Below are 19,700 nucleotides of genomic sequence, written 5' to 3'. Positions count from 1 at the left end.
TACCATGGCTCTCAAGTGGGAATTTAGGGTGCAGGCATATATGGTGTACTTGAAGACCCTGAGATCACCTGTGGACAAACTAACTTTATAGGTGCTCATTACCACCTCTGTAGGAACAGCTGCTTGCTCTGCTTTTTCTGAAAATTTCTTAGGAATCCTTGTCTCCTGTAATGGCAGAACTATACTCCTACTCGGTAAAAAACGTCTTATTACAGAACAGCTCTGGCATTACTTTCATTCTGGACAAACTAAAGTTAACATTAAAACCAGGGGATTTTCCAATAAAAAAACCTAACTGATAGAAATGTATATACAAGAGAAGTCTAAGTTTAGAGTCTAAAATGTAAGTCAGTTCTAACTTGCATTTTAACAGCTTCCTACATAGTGCTCTACTGAATAAAAATGGTTCACTTACCTTAATGAAAACAATTAAATTAATAGGACTGCATTTTTCTCAGTGTGTACATATTGGAAATTTAATAACATGGCTTTTTCCCCATCTGATTTATTTAGTTAATATCCTCACTATGCTCTCTCAAATAATGACATCCTCAAGTAAGAGAATCCTGTTATTTGTCTTTCATTACACTTTTTTTTTTTGCTAAAAAGCCTGCTGATCTTTTTTCCTCATTACTTCTCACACCTGAAGGCACCTTTTATATTATCAATAGAATACTGTTGTATTTTTAAGTTCTAGGAAAAAAAAAAACCTAAGAAAGGATCTTCTCACTGTGACCTAGAAGATGTTGAGCTGTGTTCTACAAAGCAATAGCACACAGCAAGGTGTGCTGGCAATACAGCAACAGCACCTCGCTCTTCTGTCAGAATTCACTCAGTTGTGCTGACAAACAGGGCATTAACACTTTAATCACTTCAAACGTGACTGTATACAGCCAAATGCAACCCCATTTTTAAATTACTGCCCTTATACAACAACTAACTTAATGGTATAACTTTCGGGGACAGAGGTTGACAAAATAGTTCAACAAACATTAGCTTTATTCATTATAAACATTTTCAGTACAAGTCACAAGAAAGAGAAATTCTTCCCAACCTTCCTATCTAGCATGAGGAAAGGCATCATTCAAAGTTCCTCAGCCAGGTCTAAATCCATCCCAGTATTGCTAATTACTGCCATAAAAACTTGATTTGTTATTGGTAACCTGATTCATTACAAAACATTAAAAAAGTACCTGGAAAGAAGAAAACCAGGAAAACCATAGGTCTTTCCCACTAAGTGGCATGTTTTCCCTCTCATCCTGTCCCTTTTCCTTGTCTTGAAAACAGCCTACTTGACTGCAAGCACTTCAAGTCTGATTTACATTTGTTTTTAGGAACATTTCCTTCCATGACAATAAACATGTCTGTATTCCTTGTATCTGTGATCACATCACACATTTTCCCAATACAAGTGGGTGTTTTTGAGGAAAAGTTCTTAACATTTGTCTCCATAAGAACTAGAGCAACTCTGGCACATGGTATCACATTACAGAACACATCCTCATCATCATCTCTCCTGAAGAAGCTATACCAGCGCCCTTCCTATGAAGGCCAGATTGTGCCTCAACATTCAGGACCATCACATCTGAAATGTCAGTTAATGGCATTTTGACAGAGACGAGAAAAAGCAATTATTTGTAAGAAAGGGGAATAGATAAAAAGAACCCTATTTCGATGGAGTGCTGAAAAAACACTTATTTTGAAATCTACGTTGTAAGTATCTTTAGATGTTTTGACAACTCACCATCCCTCCAATATGTAATCTTTACTTTTCAGTCAAAGCACATTTTCTTGAGTCAACTCTCACAAGATCAGCATCAGTGGTGGTTTAAGGGAGAACCTACTTTATACAAGTAGGGAGAAAAAGAGACAAAGTTAAACTAGTCTAATGTCTGCTGATCTGAATTGTGACTAGATAATATAATAAGATAATTAAATAATATAAGATAATCTGACTCTTTCCAGATGTCTGGCCACAGTGTTTTGAGGTGAATGTGCAAACTGTGCAAGTTGCTTTAAAAAAGCTGTGCTGCTCCTTTAAAAACCTGTTGTCTTCCGCAGAAAGATTGTCTATGACTTACTACAGGGCTCCACACTTGTATCTATCCCAAACAACATTCATTCAATTCACGTCTGTAGTTTTTCCTCTCCAAACGCCAAACTGGCAGCCTCAGGCAAGCATCCAAAATCTAGTTGTTGTTTTATTTCTTGCAGACTATTTTCAGGGAGAGAGAGATGTGACCAGTCCAGTCGTGCTCCCCACAAGGCGCTCAGGCTGCCACAGCACACCAATGCATTGCCTCATTTCTCTCAATAAGATGCGATGCAGCAAATAAATGAGACTAATTCTGTAATCAAAATGTAGCAGAGCGATTTAAGAAGGCACAAAGAAAATTGTTAGAGGCCCACTGGACGTCTTTCCTTGATTTTCATTACAGAGAGAAGCTTAATAAGAATTAGGCTCTTAACTGTCCATCAAGTGAACAAGTCTGAGGAAGATGCATGAAGGGGGAAAAAAAAAGTTTCTTGTACTATTGCTCTGTTTTTGTTCAGCTGTGCTAAGAAGAGTTTTCATATATATGAGCAGAACTGGTTCAAAATAGAGACAAGCTGCTAATTTGGCAAGCCAGATACTGCCATTTCTGCCTTTCCACCTCTCACAGGAGAGGCAGAGATCTTCACCACTTGTCTTGCGCAGCCCTGGGATCAAATCGTACGGGACTGTTGTACAATTGTCTGGGTTCGGAAGACTCTCAGTCAATTTAGTTTAGAAAAGACATCAAACAGGGGCAGACATTTACTATACTTCAAAAACCTTCAGCAATTGAAAGAGTAACAGGACCAAAGGTACATATGATGAAATGATTCAGACTTTGTTGATTATATGTTAATCCATAGGGGAGTGTTAGATTATATAATCCGACCAACTATATAACACAGACCACGCTGCTTCAAACAAAACACCTCTGCCCAGATCCCAACAGCCTGTGAAAGGCTGATGAGGGTCTTCCAGAAAGGTATGTGCTCTGCATTTGAAAACCAAAGAGAGAGGAGGTTGGATCGTATTTGGATTCGATTTTCCTTGTTAGTGCAAATATCAGCAGCCTACGATGCATTTGTGCTCAACAAATAATACAGACACATGCAGGCAAAATAAATAACTCAAATGCATAATTATACCTTCACACACACCCCCTCCTCAGTGGCCCAGCTATCAGACAGCAGAAGGCATTTCACGTAGATTGGAGAAGAGGAAGGCCCAGGTCCAAGGGAGGGTGCAGCAGTCCGCTGCTCCCCGCATGCCTAAACACTCGCACGCTTGTACAATACACAACTTTCTGCCGGCTTCAAAACTCACTTCAACCCAATGCATTCCGGCATATTTGCTAGAGGTACTACATAAGCTGGTAAGAAAACAGAATATAAGAAGAGAGAATAAGAGAAGAGATCAGAATACAGTTAGAAAGAAAAGCTGAAACTCCAAAGCATTTCACTGGATAGTCAATCTAGAGAGGAGAAAAGCAAAAACAGATTTGAGGTAGAGTTGCACAGAAATAGCTTCCTTCATTTACATCTGCATACTTCCCAAAACCAGGAATACAATCTAAAAATAAGGCTAGGCTAAGCTAGAGACTCCCATTTAACATAAGACTGCAGACTCAAGAGTGCAAATTTATACAGTTGTTTGGGGTTGGCTTTTTCCAAGAAGGCAGAGTGTGGTGTGGGATTTGGTGCGGGGAGAAGGTAAAAGGGAAAGGGTCTGATTGTCCCAATTATAATACTGTACCTAAAAGCAAAAATATTTATTGGTAACATCCAAGATGGCCAAACAGCCCTGGGGTCCCATTGTACCAGGCACTACACAGAGTGAGATTTCACCTCCACTCAAATAAATTGCCGATGAAAGAAAATATTAAACAGACATCACTACAGTGGTGGCTGTCAATACAAAGCTGCTTCTTGAAAGGTAAAACATGACCACTGTGATGTCTGCAGTCATTCCAAAAATGAAGGGAAATGCTGCTAGTAAGGTAAGCACTTTTTTATTTCAAAAAATAAAAAGGTCCTCCTTTCCAAAAGTGGACGCATAAACGAAAGATTTTTTTTAACCTGCACAGACGTGCTCCAGAAGTCAGAATGAACGCCTGCCAGAAACCAGTCTGACCTCAACAATTTGGACCACGTCCACAGAGCTATATTTACTAAGAGTATGTTGCTTGTACTGATGGTTAAATTGAACAAGAAGATCAATAGTACCTGAGAAGGTGATAAAGGGAGAACGATCCACTGAACGGTGAGCTGATTAGCCTTTGTTGCAAGAGGGAGGAACATATCCCATTTGCTTTCATTCTCCCTCCAACATCTAAAATGCCTGGCTACAGAGGATACATGAAAAAGCCGGTCATAGAACAAAGCACAACAGGGGCTCTGAGTGCCCATGCAACCAGGTCAGCAGCTCCACTCATCTTGGCAGAGATCAGAGATTACTACTTCCGTTCTTCAAGATCAAACAAGGATTAAAAACATATTAGTGAGAACTGTCTGCATGCTCCAGACTGAAACACCAATTCATAATGTAAAAGCTATTCCTGTGAAATCATACAGCTGTGGAACATCTGAATGGATAACTACAAACATATTCACCCTTGCAACACGAAATCATTTGGGACTTAATCAAGGCAAGAAATAATAGGGGGAAAAAACCCAAGGACTGTTCTTTGTAACAGCAGTTATATCTTTGGAGAAAACAAATACAGTGGAATAAGGGCACAAAGTCAAATGTTTGATGTTTGCAATCGACAACTCAGTATTTCATTGTAAATAAGAGTTAATGCTAACGTTAACAGCATTATTCTTGTCATGTAACTCATTACTAAGAAGGTAAGTATTCAGCTGGTGTACAGAATTTATCGTTTTCAAGCCCTCATCTTCTTCCATCACTCTTTCCTCGATAGGACATTGAAGCTTGTAGCTCTAGTTTAAGGGGAGCTTCTGCAGCCACAGGATCCCACTGACATACACGATTCACACACACACCAACTTTGCTTTCTTTCATACATCTGAGAGACACGACAGTCATTTCTTGTGTAACACACACACACATTTAAACGTACAATTAACTCAAGGGTTATGGAAAATTCAGTGAGAAGTGAAGACTTCAAAATTCATGTATCTCAATTATTCCAGGTGTTCCAACATTTTCACCATTTAGCAGTGTAATAACAAAGATATACAAAGAGGGAAAAGACTTTTCAATTCAGTGCAGTACAATACAATGATAAAGATGCAAAATGTGACTCCTTATAATCATGTAAACACCGAAGAAAATATTTTTAAGTTCCACTTGTAACAAAAATGACTGTTATAATGTATCATTTTTGTTAAGTAAGGTTAGAAAGCAGCTAGAATAATCCATTGATGTGTAATTAAAAGCAACTCTCAATCACCTATGGAAATGAAACATAACTGAAATATGCATTAAACCTGTAAAAATAATTCTTCTTTAAGTGTCTGAGTAATACTTCATAAAAATTGCTTTTTATAATTATACAGACTATGTAGCAATAAAGCAGCTCCTTAGAAAGCAAATTTTATTATGGAGTCCTATCCTGCAAAAAAACTCAAACTTCAAAATGAAACTTCATTCCATTACCAAGAAAAAAAAACAACTTAGTCTTGGAGTTTTTCACAAAAATATTCCAGAAGATTCGTATCAGCATGATTGGGCATTTTATTTAGACATTTATTTCAAACAAGCATCCCATTAGTTATCCATATAAGAATTCTGTATAATCGAACTACCAAGAAATGCCTCCTTCATCTAGTATAATGCAGTATTCGCTTTGAAGGGCTCTAGAATAATGTTAATTCAGGAGTTTAAGCTCTACAGGGCAAATGTTTGCTCTCACATGCTTAAAACCAATTTGTGCCATGTCTTGTACATATGTACAAGAATATAAAGAAGTTTTATCATGTCTTGTAAAAGTTTACAAGTTCTGGAGTGCTGCTTTATTTGACTTCCTTTCTTGGAAGACAGACAAGCTGGTCTGGCTGAGCTGAAAAACACAATTATCCAACGGCCTAAGATAGCTACGATTAGTGATGGAACTGGACGAATGAATCAAAGGTTTCTAAAACTTTCAGGAGGAAAAAAGGAGAGGGTTTTGGTGGGGCTTTGACTGGCAGATAGGTTTCTAGAATTGCTTAAAATGTTACCACCAAGCCATTTTCCACTACCATACACAACAGGACTTTCTCAAAATGCCTTTTTCCTCATTTTTCCCCATAAGAAAGGATTAAAACTAATGCGCATTTTAATCAAGTTTCATCAGTCTTTCAAATTATCTAATTTCCTAGAGCAGCTCCCTGAACTACATAGTTTCATATTTCCAAATTAATACTTTTTAAAAACGTTAATTCAGGAAAACGCACTGCTAGTGTTGGTTTCACTTGATTTCAGGATGAAAACAAGCGTCAAAATGTCGTGATTTCAAACAAGCCAATAACAATTTACTGAGTAGCCCTAGCAATCCTCCTCTATCTCTAGGACAGTATCTGACACAGTGTAGGATAATTTACTCTGTTTAGAAAATTCACATTTTATAATGCAGCATATGTTACCCAAATAAATCCCACTACCATATCTATATTACAGATCTTCCCCCCTTTCAAAGTTTTAACCATTAGATACTTTAGATACTTAGATAACATATATGAAGGGATAAAAACATTTCAACCCTAGCCCAACCAGCAAGCCAGAATCATCATTCAAAATATTAGCATTATCTCTACTAAGTCAACTTTTGAAGTTCTGAAAGTAAATAAGTAGATATGTTTGGAGCTATTAACTAAAAAATAAGAATCTGAATATACTTACTCCATTTTTTCTACTGTGGTAGGAGAAAGAAGTGTTGAACTTTCTATAGAAAAAGTATCAGAAGTAAATGATTTCTCAAAAAACTCACATGCACATCTTCACACACGAGAAGTTTGAAAGAAACAACTGGTGAGCAAAAGCAGATGGCAATGGAAGACAGTCCTGACATAAGCGTGAATAAAACAGAGTGGAAATACAAAGCTCAAAAGGGATACCATATTCTCCAGATGTAAATCAGACAGGAAAAACAAATCATGCAAAAGATTAAAGAGCAGCTGACCACAGATTCACACAGCAGCTGAGGCTGGAAGTCACCTCTGGAGATCATCCAGTCCCAAACCCTGCTCAGAGCAGGCTCAGCTAGAAGAGGTTGCCCAGGGCCATGTATATTCTGGTTCCAAATATCCCCAACGATGGAGACTCAACCGTATCTCTGTGCAAGTCTGACTACCCTCACAGTATTTAAAAAAAAAAAAGTTTTCTTTTTCTGTTTCAATTTGTGCCCATTGCCTCTTGTCCTGTCACTGACTACCCCAATGAGAGTCTGGCTCTGTCTCCTTTACACCTTTCCATCAGGTATTTACACACAGAGATAAAATCCCCTGAACATTCTCTTCTTCAGGCTTAGCAGTCCCAGTTTGCTCAGCCTCTCCTCACTCAACAGGTGCTCCAAACCCATAATCATTCTGGTGGCCCTTCACTGGACTCACTCCAGTACATCCACGTCTCTTGAACTGGAGAGCCCAGAACTGGATATAGGCCTCCAGATGTTGCCTCATCAGGCTGGGTGAAGAGGAAAGATCATCTCCCTTGACCAGCTGGCAATGCTCTGCCTAGCCAACAGCTTCCTGGGCTGTGTTGACTTTGTCACAAGGGCACGTTCCTGGTTCATAGTCAACTTGATGTCCACCAGGACTCCCTGAGCCTTTTCTGCAAAGCTGCTTTCCAGACATTCAGCCTCGCAGCCTGTACTTGCATGGGGGTAGGTGCAAGACAAGGATGAGCATTTCCCCAGCCCCTGTAACATCTCATCACACAACAGGTTTAGCAGAATGCCTATGTGTAAATGACCAAGTCATTCACAATTACCTATATATATAGGCATGCATGCGTGTGCATTTATACGGTGTTCATACATACGCACACTCATATACAGATTAGCTGTAAATAAATGTATATATAAAAACAGACACACAAAAAACTATTTTAGGGTTGCAAGTACTTCAACATATCAGCTATAGAGAAAGCTGTTTGTTTCTCAGATCAGGCCAACCCAGTTAGCTTTATTTTCAATTGTAAGAGTAAAACCATAACTGTTTTAGATGAAAGTTACAGGACTCACTTTGCCTAAATTAGAATGCATAGTTATATCACTCCATGATTTTTTTTCCCCCTAGCTAAGCATATTTGAAAGATGAAAAAATTAACAGAATGATTAGATGGAAGTGGTGGCATAAAAAAAGTAACTGCTATATTCTGACAGAAAGAGTGGAGCTCAGTAAGCAAATCCTACTATCTATTTTATGCAAGTAAATGGAAACTGATTGCCCTGCGAACAATAGTTGTGGTGAATCTAGGGACTAAATTTAACTGCAAAGGAATTCTGATCCTGCTGCAAGAAGAAAACAGAGCAGTACTACAAATATGAAATTGTCTTATTTGTCTCTACAGTAATATCTACTTTGCCTCACCACCTTTTCCAAGTAAAGGAGGAAGCAAAGACAGTAAATATTTATCATCAGAAGTTTTACATGCTTAAGGTGTTGGGGGGAAGCGTTTTTTCTTTCACTACTTCTTCACTGACAGAAAGAAGAGTAAAACCTTTAAAGGAAATGAATGAGAAAGAAAAGCAGTAATACAATGAAGCTCAGTAATGGCTTATAAACCAGTCAAAACACAAAAAAGGAAAGAAGAAATACACAAAAAGATAAAAATTAAAAATCAGATGTTCTGCATCTCCCTGTTAGTACTGGTGCTTAATATATTCATGATCTAAAACAGCACAGGGGACAAAGCAATGAAAAAACACACAAGAAGATATTAAGTAGGTTAGTAAAGACTGAGAAATTTCTAGACCAGCCCCCTGCTCAGGGAATGGATGACCTGGTAGTCATCAGCTTACAGTACTGGCAAATGCAAACTAGAAGAACAAATCATATGAATTATTGGGATCTAAACAAAAGCATAGGTAAACCAACTAAAAGCAGTTCCTTTTAATTTGCAAAAAAACATTCACCTCCTGCCAGAAGTCACCAACAAAAATGATGGTATTTGAATGTCTAGTGCTATAAAACTGTGCTCCAAAAATAAAACTAAATGAGTTTGTTTCCATTAAGTCTATTACTATGAGCCAGTACATTGCTTTGAATATGAAGATTCAGCAGCTATTCTCCCTAGTTTTTCATTTGGGATCTTTAATATGTTTTGAATCTAATTTTAATTTGTTATAGAAAAAGAGGAATGAACTTTCTTCTCAAGGCTAAATTAAATTTGTCTCTCGTGCAGGTATCATGAAGTATAAAAAAAAAGCAGGAGAAGCAGTTGCTACATTTAATAAAAGCTTTTTTTAAAAAGGCAGACAACTAGTTTTTTTCTCCATTGGTTTACTGTGTCTCAAGTCCGTGTTTTTTCAACAAAATAATTAACTCTAGAATACATGCATGAGCAAAATTTTTTGTATTTTAACAACCAAAAACCCTCTGCAGTATATTGCCTGAGTAAGCAAATAGCTAAGTATGCAAGTCAGGAACAGAGTCTGCACAGTTCATAGGGAGGTGTCCTTTGCAATGACAGCAAGTGCAGCACCAGTGTGTTTAGGCTGGGTGGCTTCACTTTTGACCAGAATGCTATCACAAATCAAGATCACTAACAAAACCACAAAGCTGGTCAGACACGGGTTTCAAACATACCTCCAGGAAGAGTTAAGCATCCTGGTATCAGGATATATCAGTATCCATAATACCCCATATGAAACATGGGGTAGATGCATGCTGTAATGCACCCCAAAATCCCACACTGAAGATGATCCAGCCTGGGCCCTGGCTGGAGCACATCAGGACTCTCTTTCGGCTCGCATGCTTGGCGTACCTTTCTGCAGAAACCAAACTCTGGAGAGGGTAATTTGTACGCCTGGAGATCACACCTCAATTTGAGTCAGGGTCTTATATTATCTCACAAGATATGGGAGCACTTGCATATTTTCCAAGATAAGCATATGAAATCTCACATAGGATGGACCAGATGCTTTGATATCAAAATGCTGTATATTTAATTGCAGGTATCTAATTGTGCTTAATGCTACTAGAGACATTTTTCAGACTTTTTACAGTCCCCTGAACGTAGTGACAACAAACGAGAACCCCGAGAGAAGCTGTGCTCTGTTTATGCCTAGATCTGATACAGCTACTGCCACTTCACATCTGGGAAAGGTAACTCACAGCCAGCCTACCAAAGGACAACGGTCCAGCCTGGCTACAGGCCCTAGGCTCCTTGCTGCAAGGTTTTCTGTGGCTCCCAACAGACACTCATCTTCCATCTCTTGCCCCAGCCACAGACAGCCAGTTTCTCTGGTCTCTCTTCCAGGGAAGAGCTCTTCCCTGAGCCCGTCCCACTCTCTGCAATTTCCCCTTTACTCCTTCCAGGTATATTTTGCCCACGTCCCTCCAGCTAAGTAAACTTCTGGGCCTTGCCTCTTTCCTTCCCAAAGACAGTGGGGAGAACTACCAGTTCAGCTAACTGGCATTGCCTAACAGGATGCTCTGTCGAGCAAAGACGTAAAAGCTGTAGCAATAGATCTGAAAGAACTGGTAATTGATGCAATGCTATCATTGCCTGTCAGCTGCAAGAGAAACCAAATACCTCCCTGCTATTTTCATTTTTGTCAGACAGCATCATTCAACCAATCATCTACAGCTTTTCACTTCTTAACTCTGGGGGAAGGAAAATAGCAGCAAATAGAACTGACCCAGATGAATTTAAATGCTCAAGTTAACACTGCTAACCAGGATGAAAGAAATTGTTGCAAAGGTTTTCTTCTTTTAAAGAAAATACTGATAACCAAGATTAGCTCCTGCAAAACAGAGTCATCTACATTTTTTTCTAAAAAGGCAAAGATGCTGTAGCTAAGCAACCTGGCTCTTCCTTAAACTGAAAGTTGGTTTTCATAGCACCTTGTTTATCACTGAAAGCTCTGACAAACCTCCACCTTATTTTATGTAATCATGTCTGGGGGAGTGCCAGATTAGATCTGGTATACTGTTGTAACAGGACTTTTCCCATGAATGCGGATGATGCAAAGTTATTTTTAAAATAGCATCCAAAATGTTCTTTGTGGCTACTGCATGCTCTTCACATACACCGAGTCGTGTGAGCAGCCATCAGTCTGAGAGAACAGAGATGCCTTTCTGCTTTTGGATCCCAGAAGTGCTGGCTATGTTTTCCCCGTGTACTGAACTGAGCCGCTCCCCTTTGTCTTAGATTGCTCCTTTAGCCCAGTATTTGGTACAGCATTTAGTATTTATATTCTACAGCTAAAGATCTTGCTTTCTTCTCAGAGGAAATATATCCTGACATATGTCTCCACCCTGGTTTAGGTACTTCTCTTGCCCTAACCTGGATGCAATCTGTCAGCTTCAAGGATGATGATTACTTCCAAATTAGAAGTTAACTATATTCTGTAAACCCTGTTCACTCAAATTGAATCATCAAACAGCTCTCCTTTCAAATTTTTCTCATGCTGACTGCATTTTTCCTACTGGACAGAAAATACATGCAAGTAATGAGCAAAACCAACGATACTGGATATGACCCACTGGGTTATGACTTTGGTTGCTAATCTCTTGTCGTGCTTCCCCTCCCGCTGAGTATGTGCATTAATAGCTTTTTCACATTTTGACAAGGGCACTGGAAAGCATCTGTTTGAAAAACGTGGAAAGCACTGGGTTTTTTCCTCTCTCCCAAATCAGTGCCCATTACAATTTTATTTTTAATCAGCCCCTGCCTCCCCCTTTTTTTGGTTGGTTGTCTGTAACACTACATACAGTATAACAAAATACAATGGTCCAAAATGTTTTACTAAACAATAGAAAAAAGATTTTGGCTGTACTGCTCATTTGTTCTCCTTTCTTGATTGGTTTTGTGTTTGTGCAGAATAAATACACACACAGTAGGCCTACGCATCTTTCTACAAACACAGATATACACACACTATATACAGACAGCAATGCAGCCTTTTTGTTTACTCTGCCTCTCTCATTCCCTCTAGATATTTTTGCATGCTGTCATTTGTGGAATACTGTTGAAACCCAAAGGGATATCAGCTGAGCCTGCCTTGCATTGCAAGCTGTTGGCAGTCTCATTAAGGACGGGGGAACAGCGTGGAGTCCACTGCCGTTTTTCACAGACTGATGCTGCTGGTTGGAAGCGTTCGGCTGAGCTCAACGGGCTAAGCTGGCCGATTCCTTAGCCTTCGTTTTATTGTTGGTGTCTCAACAAGGACTCTAAAGTTGTTACTAAAAGTGCCAGCAGCTGCTGCCAGCACATATGGGGAAGCAATCTAATACATTAAAAGAAAAACTTTCAAAGGTTTCAAACAGAGTTAAAATGCATGTTTTCTTAGCCCCATAACCAGCCTTGCCTGTACAATGAAGTTACTTTGGATTTTTTATTGGGTAACTATATTTTTTTTCTATGTTTGTTAATTTCTGAATTAACTACATAATTGTGTTCTCTATCCAATTCATTAATTATTTCTAACCCTGCAGATACTACCTGCCTCCTCTGTTGCAGACCCATGGAATCCAAATCTCTTGCCCATGTATTTTTTCAGGGAAACTGTTCCTTATTTGGGCTGTCAAGGTGGAGGGCAGGAAGGAGAATGTAGTGCTCTCTGCTTCACCATGAGTTGTCCCTTCTTCGCCAAGGTCAAGAAAAGAACACCTGGCCATCAGCCTCTTTTTGGCTGGCACAATTTAAAAAAAGAGAAAAAAAATCACAAATTAAATAGACTTTAGCAACTGCTGCTTTCCTGTGTGAAGTCTCACCTAACTTTCTGCCTAATTAGACTGGGCAGTTTCCAGTCATCCTGAGATTGAAGGAGGACACTTGTTCTCCCAGTTCATCTAGGCTGCTATCAAATCAGGAATATATGGGTCCTGTGCACAGAACAGAGAAATAAAGAAAAAATATTATTATATATTAGGAATTTAGGTAGTCAGTTTAAAAGTGGGGAATCTAAAGTCCCCAGCACTTGCTTTTGTTTTGTATTCAATTTGAGGGCACCATAACACAAGATATTCAGGAGTCACCAATCCACCTCCTGAGGAACACCTAAATCTAAGGACAGATGGCAGAAGGAATACTATGTCTAAGCATTTTGTGTATTTGAGTCGTAATATTCTTTAATTCTCCAACCACAGACTATTTTTCTTTCAAGCAAGGACTAGCACTACAACTATTCCATCACATAATCAGGTTACTCTTCATGACCTTCCAAAGCCAAATCCCAACATCACAGGTAGCATCATCTCCTAGCAATTCTGTGCCAGAGCACGTGAAGGCAATACAGTACTTTCAACAACAATCTCTATTTTCTCTAGAAGTTGGGTCCTATCCATGCCTGCCTTTCTTCCATCTAGCACATACAGACCACTGGTTTACCATATGTTTACATTCACTGTAATGCACCTCCATCTCCCTCCTTTCAGTTGATTTTTATTTAGAAGATAAACACTTCAGGACAGCACAGAAAGTAGGAAAATTTGTCTGCAATGTGTCTAGTAGCTTTCAGACCCTATAAAATTAACTGAAATATAAGAGAAAGTAAAGAAGCATTTCAGTAACCCAAAAGTTGGGTTTTTTCCTCCTCTTGTCCATTCCCTAAGTTACTCCCTTCCCCTTCTCTGTCACTTACTATATTTTCATAGTGTTAGGGAAGAGGGGAGCTGTATCTCTGAAATACTGAGCTTTATGCCTTAGACTTAATGGCACTGGTAACCCAACCATGTAGTATGGGCTATGCAGTAAATGGACTTTCAGAGCCAAATCAGAAATTCACTATGGCAAAGGATTACCAAACGGTCTGCAGAAAGACTGATGCACTAAATACTGAAGTCACCTAACAAAACTGAAGAGAGGAAGGAGGGTCTAACTTAAGCAGAACTGGAAATCCCGAGATCTCTGTTCTCTTCCTTACTCTGCTGGAGACAGACTTTGTAATCTGGGGCAGAGGATTCCAGTCTGTATCTGTCTCTAAGATGATAAAAGAGAGGATGGGGAATATCATTTCATCAGCATTTATAAGGAAAACTGCGTGGAAAGCATTGTTGCACAACTATGTAATTTACCCTTATTCCACAGGGTAGATTCCAATGAAACAACGTGTGAAAAGCAGCATATGGGACCTGCTTGTAAAGAACGAACAGAAGTCCGCATCAGACTGAACTCTCCTAAAGTGGTGACCATAGGGTAAAAGGAGAGAAAGTTTCTCGATAGATTGTTCACAGCAACTCCTCATCCCCAGGGTCACTGTTATTAAGCAAGGAGTCTCATCCTCTTCAGGCGCAGGAAGGAAGAGCACTGCCTGCTTTCAGGTTTCATTTTGGGGGGGGGTCTATATTACCTATGTATCCTTCTCTTAGCCATGAGAGCCTTGTTGATTTAACACTCTAATAAGTGCCATGGAGAAGGAAGAACTGCTGGCAGGTTTTTGCTCTACATACAAGCTGAAAAGCCAATTCATGAAGTGGCATTCATCTCCCTGCTCATGTTATTAACACCTTAAGGTGTGAACATGAGCCACTCTCACATATACAGTATCACTCATTAAAGAACTGCCCTAGAAAGTATGTTTTAATTCCTTCTGCATCACAAGAACTCACTTACGGACTACAGCATCACAGTAGGCTTACTAAAAGAAAAACAATGCAACTGTCCAGTATGAAAAATAAAACGTCCTTTGTACCATCAGCAAATGCAGTGCTTCCTGTTGTCAAAACAGCACAAAGCAGCTCTGGTTTTATACTGATTTATCAAGTTGGACTCAACTGTAGCAGAAGTGCTGTATAAAACAAGATTATTGTCAGCTATGTAGAGCTTATTTCTTTGTTAGCTCTGAAGAACAAGAAAAACACTATGCAGAACAAACAGGGGCAGAAAACAGAAGTAAAAACAACAGTGCAAGTAAGCCTGGTAAATAAAAGCTCTGCAAAGAAACTTACTTGAGCACAGCCAGCTTTACAACAACACACCCCAGAATCTCAATACAAAGAACTGATCTGTAATGTACATTTTAAGTAAAAGAAATGTTATTCTCTCCTTCAGCAGACAGGAAACGCCCACCAGCCTCTCAGCAGGAGAGTGAAGCCCAGAACACCAAGAACTCGGTCCAGGCTCAAAGCTGGTGGAGATGCCATCTCTGCATCAGTGGTTGATGACAGCCACCTCAATTTCTCATGCACAGCAAGACACCAAATCATAGGGGTAAGATGTTCCAGCTTGCCCATCGAGACACTGAAGACTGAAGAATTAAAATGTTTTTTGCAAGTGATAGAAAACTTTCTGTAACCCTTATGGTTGTCTTTCATGCAGAATTTCATCAAATCCTGAAAACAGCACTCAGTTTTCTAAACGGCACTCTGCTCGCCTCGTGCAATAATATAATGGAAGGTAAATTTTACTGAATGTCATATTCATGAAGAAAACCCCTTTTCATAATCAGAGTGAATTCTACAGAGAAATAAAAACTACTTTTTACTCCCATGAAAATGAATTGTGAGGAGTGAAAAAAAATCCTTTTATTTCCCCCCCTTCTCCAACAAATTCCTCCAGAGAGAGTAGCTTTCTGCAGTGTTCTCTCCAGGACACACTCTTAAGGACTTAAGATTTGCAAAGGAAGTGTAATTGTGGAATTATATCCAGTTTGGTTTGACTCCGATTCTGTTTGCCTAGGTATGGTTTAGTGGGCATGGTGGTACTGGGTTGATGGTTGGACTTGACGATCTTAAAGGTCTTTTCCAACCTTAATGGTTCCGTGATTCTGTGATTAAGAATAGAGAGTGATTCAGAGCGCGTTGCAGCAATCAATGGGCTTTCAACGAGATCAAAGGTGCATTAAAGCCCACTGTTGATCTTTCTTCATTTTCTCCATTTTACTTTTGCCTTGGTTTTTGTTAGTCTTCTCATAGGCGCTTTTTTTCCCCTTTTCTTCTTGGTTGTAGGAATAGACGCAACTTAAAATCCCACCCCTTTGCTGATGATTTTCCTCATAAGACATTAGGAAAAGGAGAAGCACTTGCCAAAAATATATAAACACATTCAGGGTAACTAGCATATATCGAAAAACAAGGTTTACCAAATCTCATGGGAAACAATATTTTCTCATAGGAAGAAATGTGAAATATTAAAAATGTGTCCCCTTGAATTTAGAAGTCAAAAAGTACTTCACAAAGAAAAAAATTATTTTCCAGTTGCAGAAGTGTTTCATTTACAATTAGTCTTTATCAAAGACTACTTAATTTCTCATTTCATGTTTATTTTAAGGAAAAAAGTAAAAAATAACAAAAAGGATGTTTACAGAAATTATGAGTTTTTCTTGCTCAAAAATGTTAGCAGATGAATTCAAAGCCAACTCTTTTCCTAAATTTAGATTTGGCTTTGATAAATTATCATTTTATAAAAAAACAGGCAAACATCTCCTGACTTCTGTTAGACAACCGTCAATTTTTCCCTATGTTTTGATTGTCCTTTCTGAAAGCACAGAAGTGCACGAGGCGCCTACTCTCGCAGAAAACAAATGGGTGCCTTTGAAAACAACATCATATGCCATAATAAATAAAAAAAAAATCATTGAATGTATTTTGTTTTAAAGTTTCATTGAACACATATGACTGGCCAGGCTGAATGATCTACGATATGCTGACAGATGGAGCCAGACACAGACCTTTAGAAGAAAGGGGAAGCAGGAAGGAGCTGAACAGAAACATTTAGTCAGCTCTGTCAAAATGTTGGCATTTCTATTAAGAAAGAATTACAGTATCCAAAACTGCCCGTTATTCTCTATCATTCTACCAAAAGTCTATATTTTCTGAATAATTACTATTAGCATTTTTAACTACTTTTACTGCATTTTGCAAGGCTGTCCAGTCAAAAGTGACGTTGATATTAAAAGCCTACTTTGATTTTGAGTGTAAAATAATTGTTTGACTTGTAAGCAGAAATTCATACATCATTTCACTGGTAGTATTTTTTTCGCTATAGCTGTTATTTCTGCACAATAACTTTCTTCAGCCTACAAACCACATTTAAAGTCTATAAATAGATAGCATTTATATTACAGAAAATTATTCATGGTGGAAAGACTTGTTATTGAAATGTATCTCAGTGTCTTTGGGACAGACATACCTCAGAATTGTTGAGATGACACCTGTGCGTCCCTGAGAACCACCCCTCACTTGAACACTGGTCAATGTCCACCTTCTGCAGATTGATGTCGACTTTGACAACACCTCTGAAAATAGAGAAGAAAAGCCTTGAACACAGCGACTACAAAAATAGGTTAAACTTCTTCATGATGCTGTAGCCTACAAAGCAGAACTACACCTTTCTTCTAAATACAGAATTTGATGAAATGTCTGAAAACAGAGAAGTTTTGTGTTCCCGAAGCCATGCTTGCAGAGACACAGTCTTATTTTAGACCTTACTGAGATATATTATGACAAAAGCTCAGTAAATCTAACACACGGACTAAACGTAAGGCAGCAGGTAGGAATAAGTTGTACACTCAAACAATTTAATGCCCTTTACATTTTACAATGCAGCAAAGAACTAAAATAAATACAACGAACAACCTCCACTACTTTTTCTGACATCAGCAACCTCCCCGGCCGACCAAGTACAGTATCAGGTGCCGCACCTCACCCCCATGCGCGGTGACGATGACATCCTCCCCTTTGCTCCAGGGAACACTATTCGCCAAAACTGGAAAAAGCCTTTTTCTGTACTCTCCCCTGCGACAACCCTGATCTCCAGCGACTTCAGAACTCTCTCCTCCATGGCTCAGCATCCTCCTGCAGAAGGCACCCAAGCCCCTCTCTCCCCAGCTCTGCCAGCCAGCACTGGTATAATACTTGATACAACATCAGAAGGGCAACACGAGCCAGGAGTAGGCCACCAATGTCTCCGACACAAAAAAAGGTTTCCTACACACAGGTCCCCAAGGACTGTCTGAACTGTATTAGTTCTATGCCAAGAACACTCACATTTTCATCATCAACAGTTCCCCTCAGAAATTTTTTGAATGAAAAGCTAACAACCCCAATTTCAAAACTAACAGTCTATTTTATAAACAACTTGGAAATCACCAGAAGAAAAAAAGCCGTAAGACTGTAGTTGCATACCTTAAAAAAACCTTCAAAAGTTTCCTTAGTCCTTCTAAAACAACCTGAAGAATAACTTCGGATATAGAACATTTATAACATCATCTTGGGAGAGCACGTATCTGTGACTGCTTTGCTGCAGTCTGGTCTTACCAAAAGTGTCCACGTGCAACTTCTGATCGTTAGATCATTACACAGACTCACTCGTAATGGATGAATGCTCTGTACTGATTTCTTAACTCCAGGGTATCACTCCTTTTAAGTCAACTGTTCCAGCCACTTTAGATAAAAGTTTCTATTTCCACAGTCTGAACTTCCATGACTACAAAAACCATCATCCCTCCTTTCAGGCTATCAAGGGCATGGCCCAGCTTCTATCTCAAGAACACCTCACTCATCTCAAAGCGTGTTGCCTCTTTTAATTAAAAGCTCAGTGTATATATAAGAATGCTAATAATAATAATAATAAAAGAGCTACAGAGTCATACATTTGAAAGGCCACTTATGAATAAAATCAGAACAGACATAAGAGAGAAAGCTTGATCAAAACCAGGGCAATACTGCTCCTTCATACCTGGCCCCAGAACAACCAAGTGCAAAGTGCCCACAACATCTTATTTGGACATTCACTTTCAGACATGCTATATAGTCATTAAAGAAACACAAGCACATCATTTAAGTGATCTGAAGAATGCATTAGGAAATTATGTAGGATAGCCAGTAGGAAGTTAAGACAGTACAGGTACACCTCATCCCCCTCCGTGCCCTGCCTAGAATCTAAATAATCTGGTGCTGGGCACACTTAGCAATGACCTTAAATGTTTAACTGCTGGCTCTAGCAAGTTCAGTTTGAAAGAGCACACACCATACTTCTCAAACATTCAGAAATATTTTTAGTTTACAAAAATATTTGTGCGTTCCCACTCTTGTTTTGAACAACAGCTTCTCCAGGGACTGCTAAAACTACACTTCCTCCCCAAAGAACTATCTTTATCATGTTCTAGGTGACCAATGACCTCAAGGGAAAAACTGCCATTCTCTAGAGACTAACTCTTTATAAGATGTTGATGTCAGTGGATTACAAGCTCATCTTAACCTGGTAACAAGGTAATTGCCTCAGATGCTCACAGGAATAGAGGTAATCCTCATCAGGTCATGTGCAGATCCCACCAGGTAGGCTCCTAATATTTTCTGGACCTTTCTGAGCATAAATTAGTGTGTGGGGTGGGGACAGGACCTGTTCTGCAAATTAATAATCTCACCATAGCTGCACACAGGTATGAAGCATGCAGCAGGACCAAGACCAACACTACTCCTTACTCTCCTAGTTCATGTTCTACGCCAGGCACCTTGGCAAGAGTCTCTCAAGCATTAGCATCATTCTGACTACTCTGAAAAAAAAAAAAACAACAGTTTATACAGCAAGAAAAACAGTGATGATTCACCCTTAT

General features: G+C 39.1%; 1 protein-coding gene across 1 annotated transcript in view; it reads right to left on the bottom strand.

Annotated features, from left to right (window-relative positions):
• GPR158 (G protein-coupled receptor 158) overlaps positions 1-19,700 on the bottom strand; it is a gene marked incomplete at its 3' end in the record, with an annotated part of 210,688 nt that overhangs the window by 173,592 nt on the left and 17,396 nt on the right. The window contains exon 2 of the mRNA XM_081996293.1: positions 17,276-17,381. Within this exon, the coding sequence (XP_081852419.1) occupies positions 17,276-17,381 (106 nt within the window). The remainder of the gene's footprint in view (positions 1-17,275; positions 17,382-19,700) is intronic.

This window comes from Phaethon aethereus, assembly GCF_964289735.1.
Source record: "Phaethon aethereus genome assembly, chromosome: 2".
NCBI lineage: Eukaryota > Metazoa > Chordata > Aves > Phaethontiformes > Phaethontidae > Phaethon > Phaethon aethereus.
The sequence above is the reverse complement of the archived record's forward strand: the minus strand, read 5'-3'. Positions and strand labels throughout refer to the sequence as shown.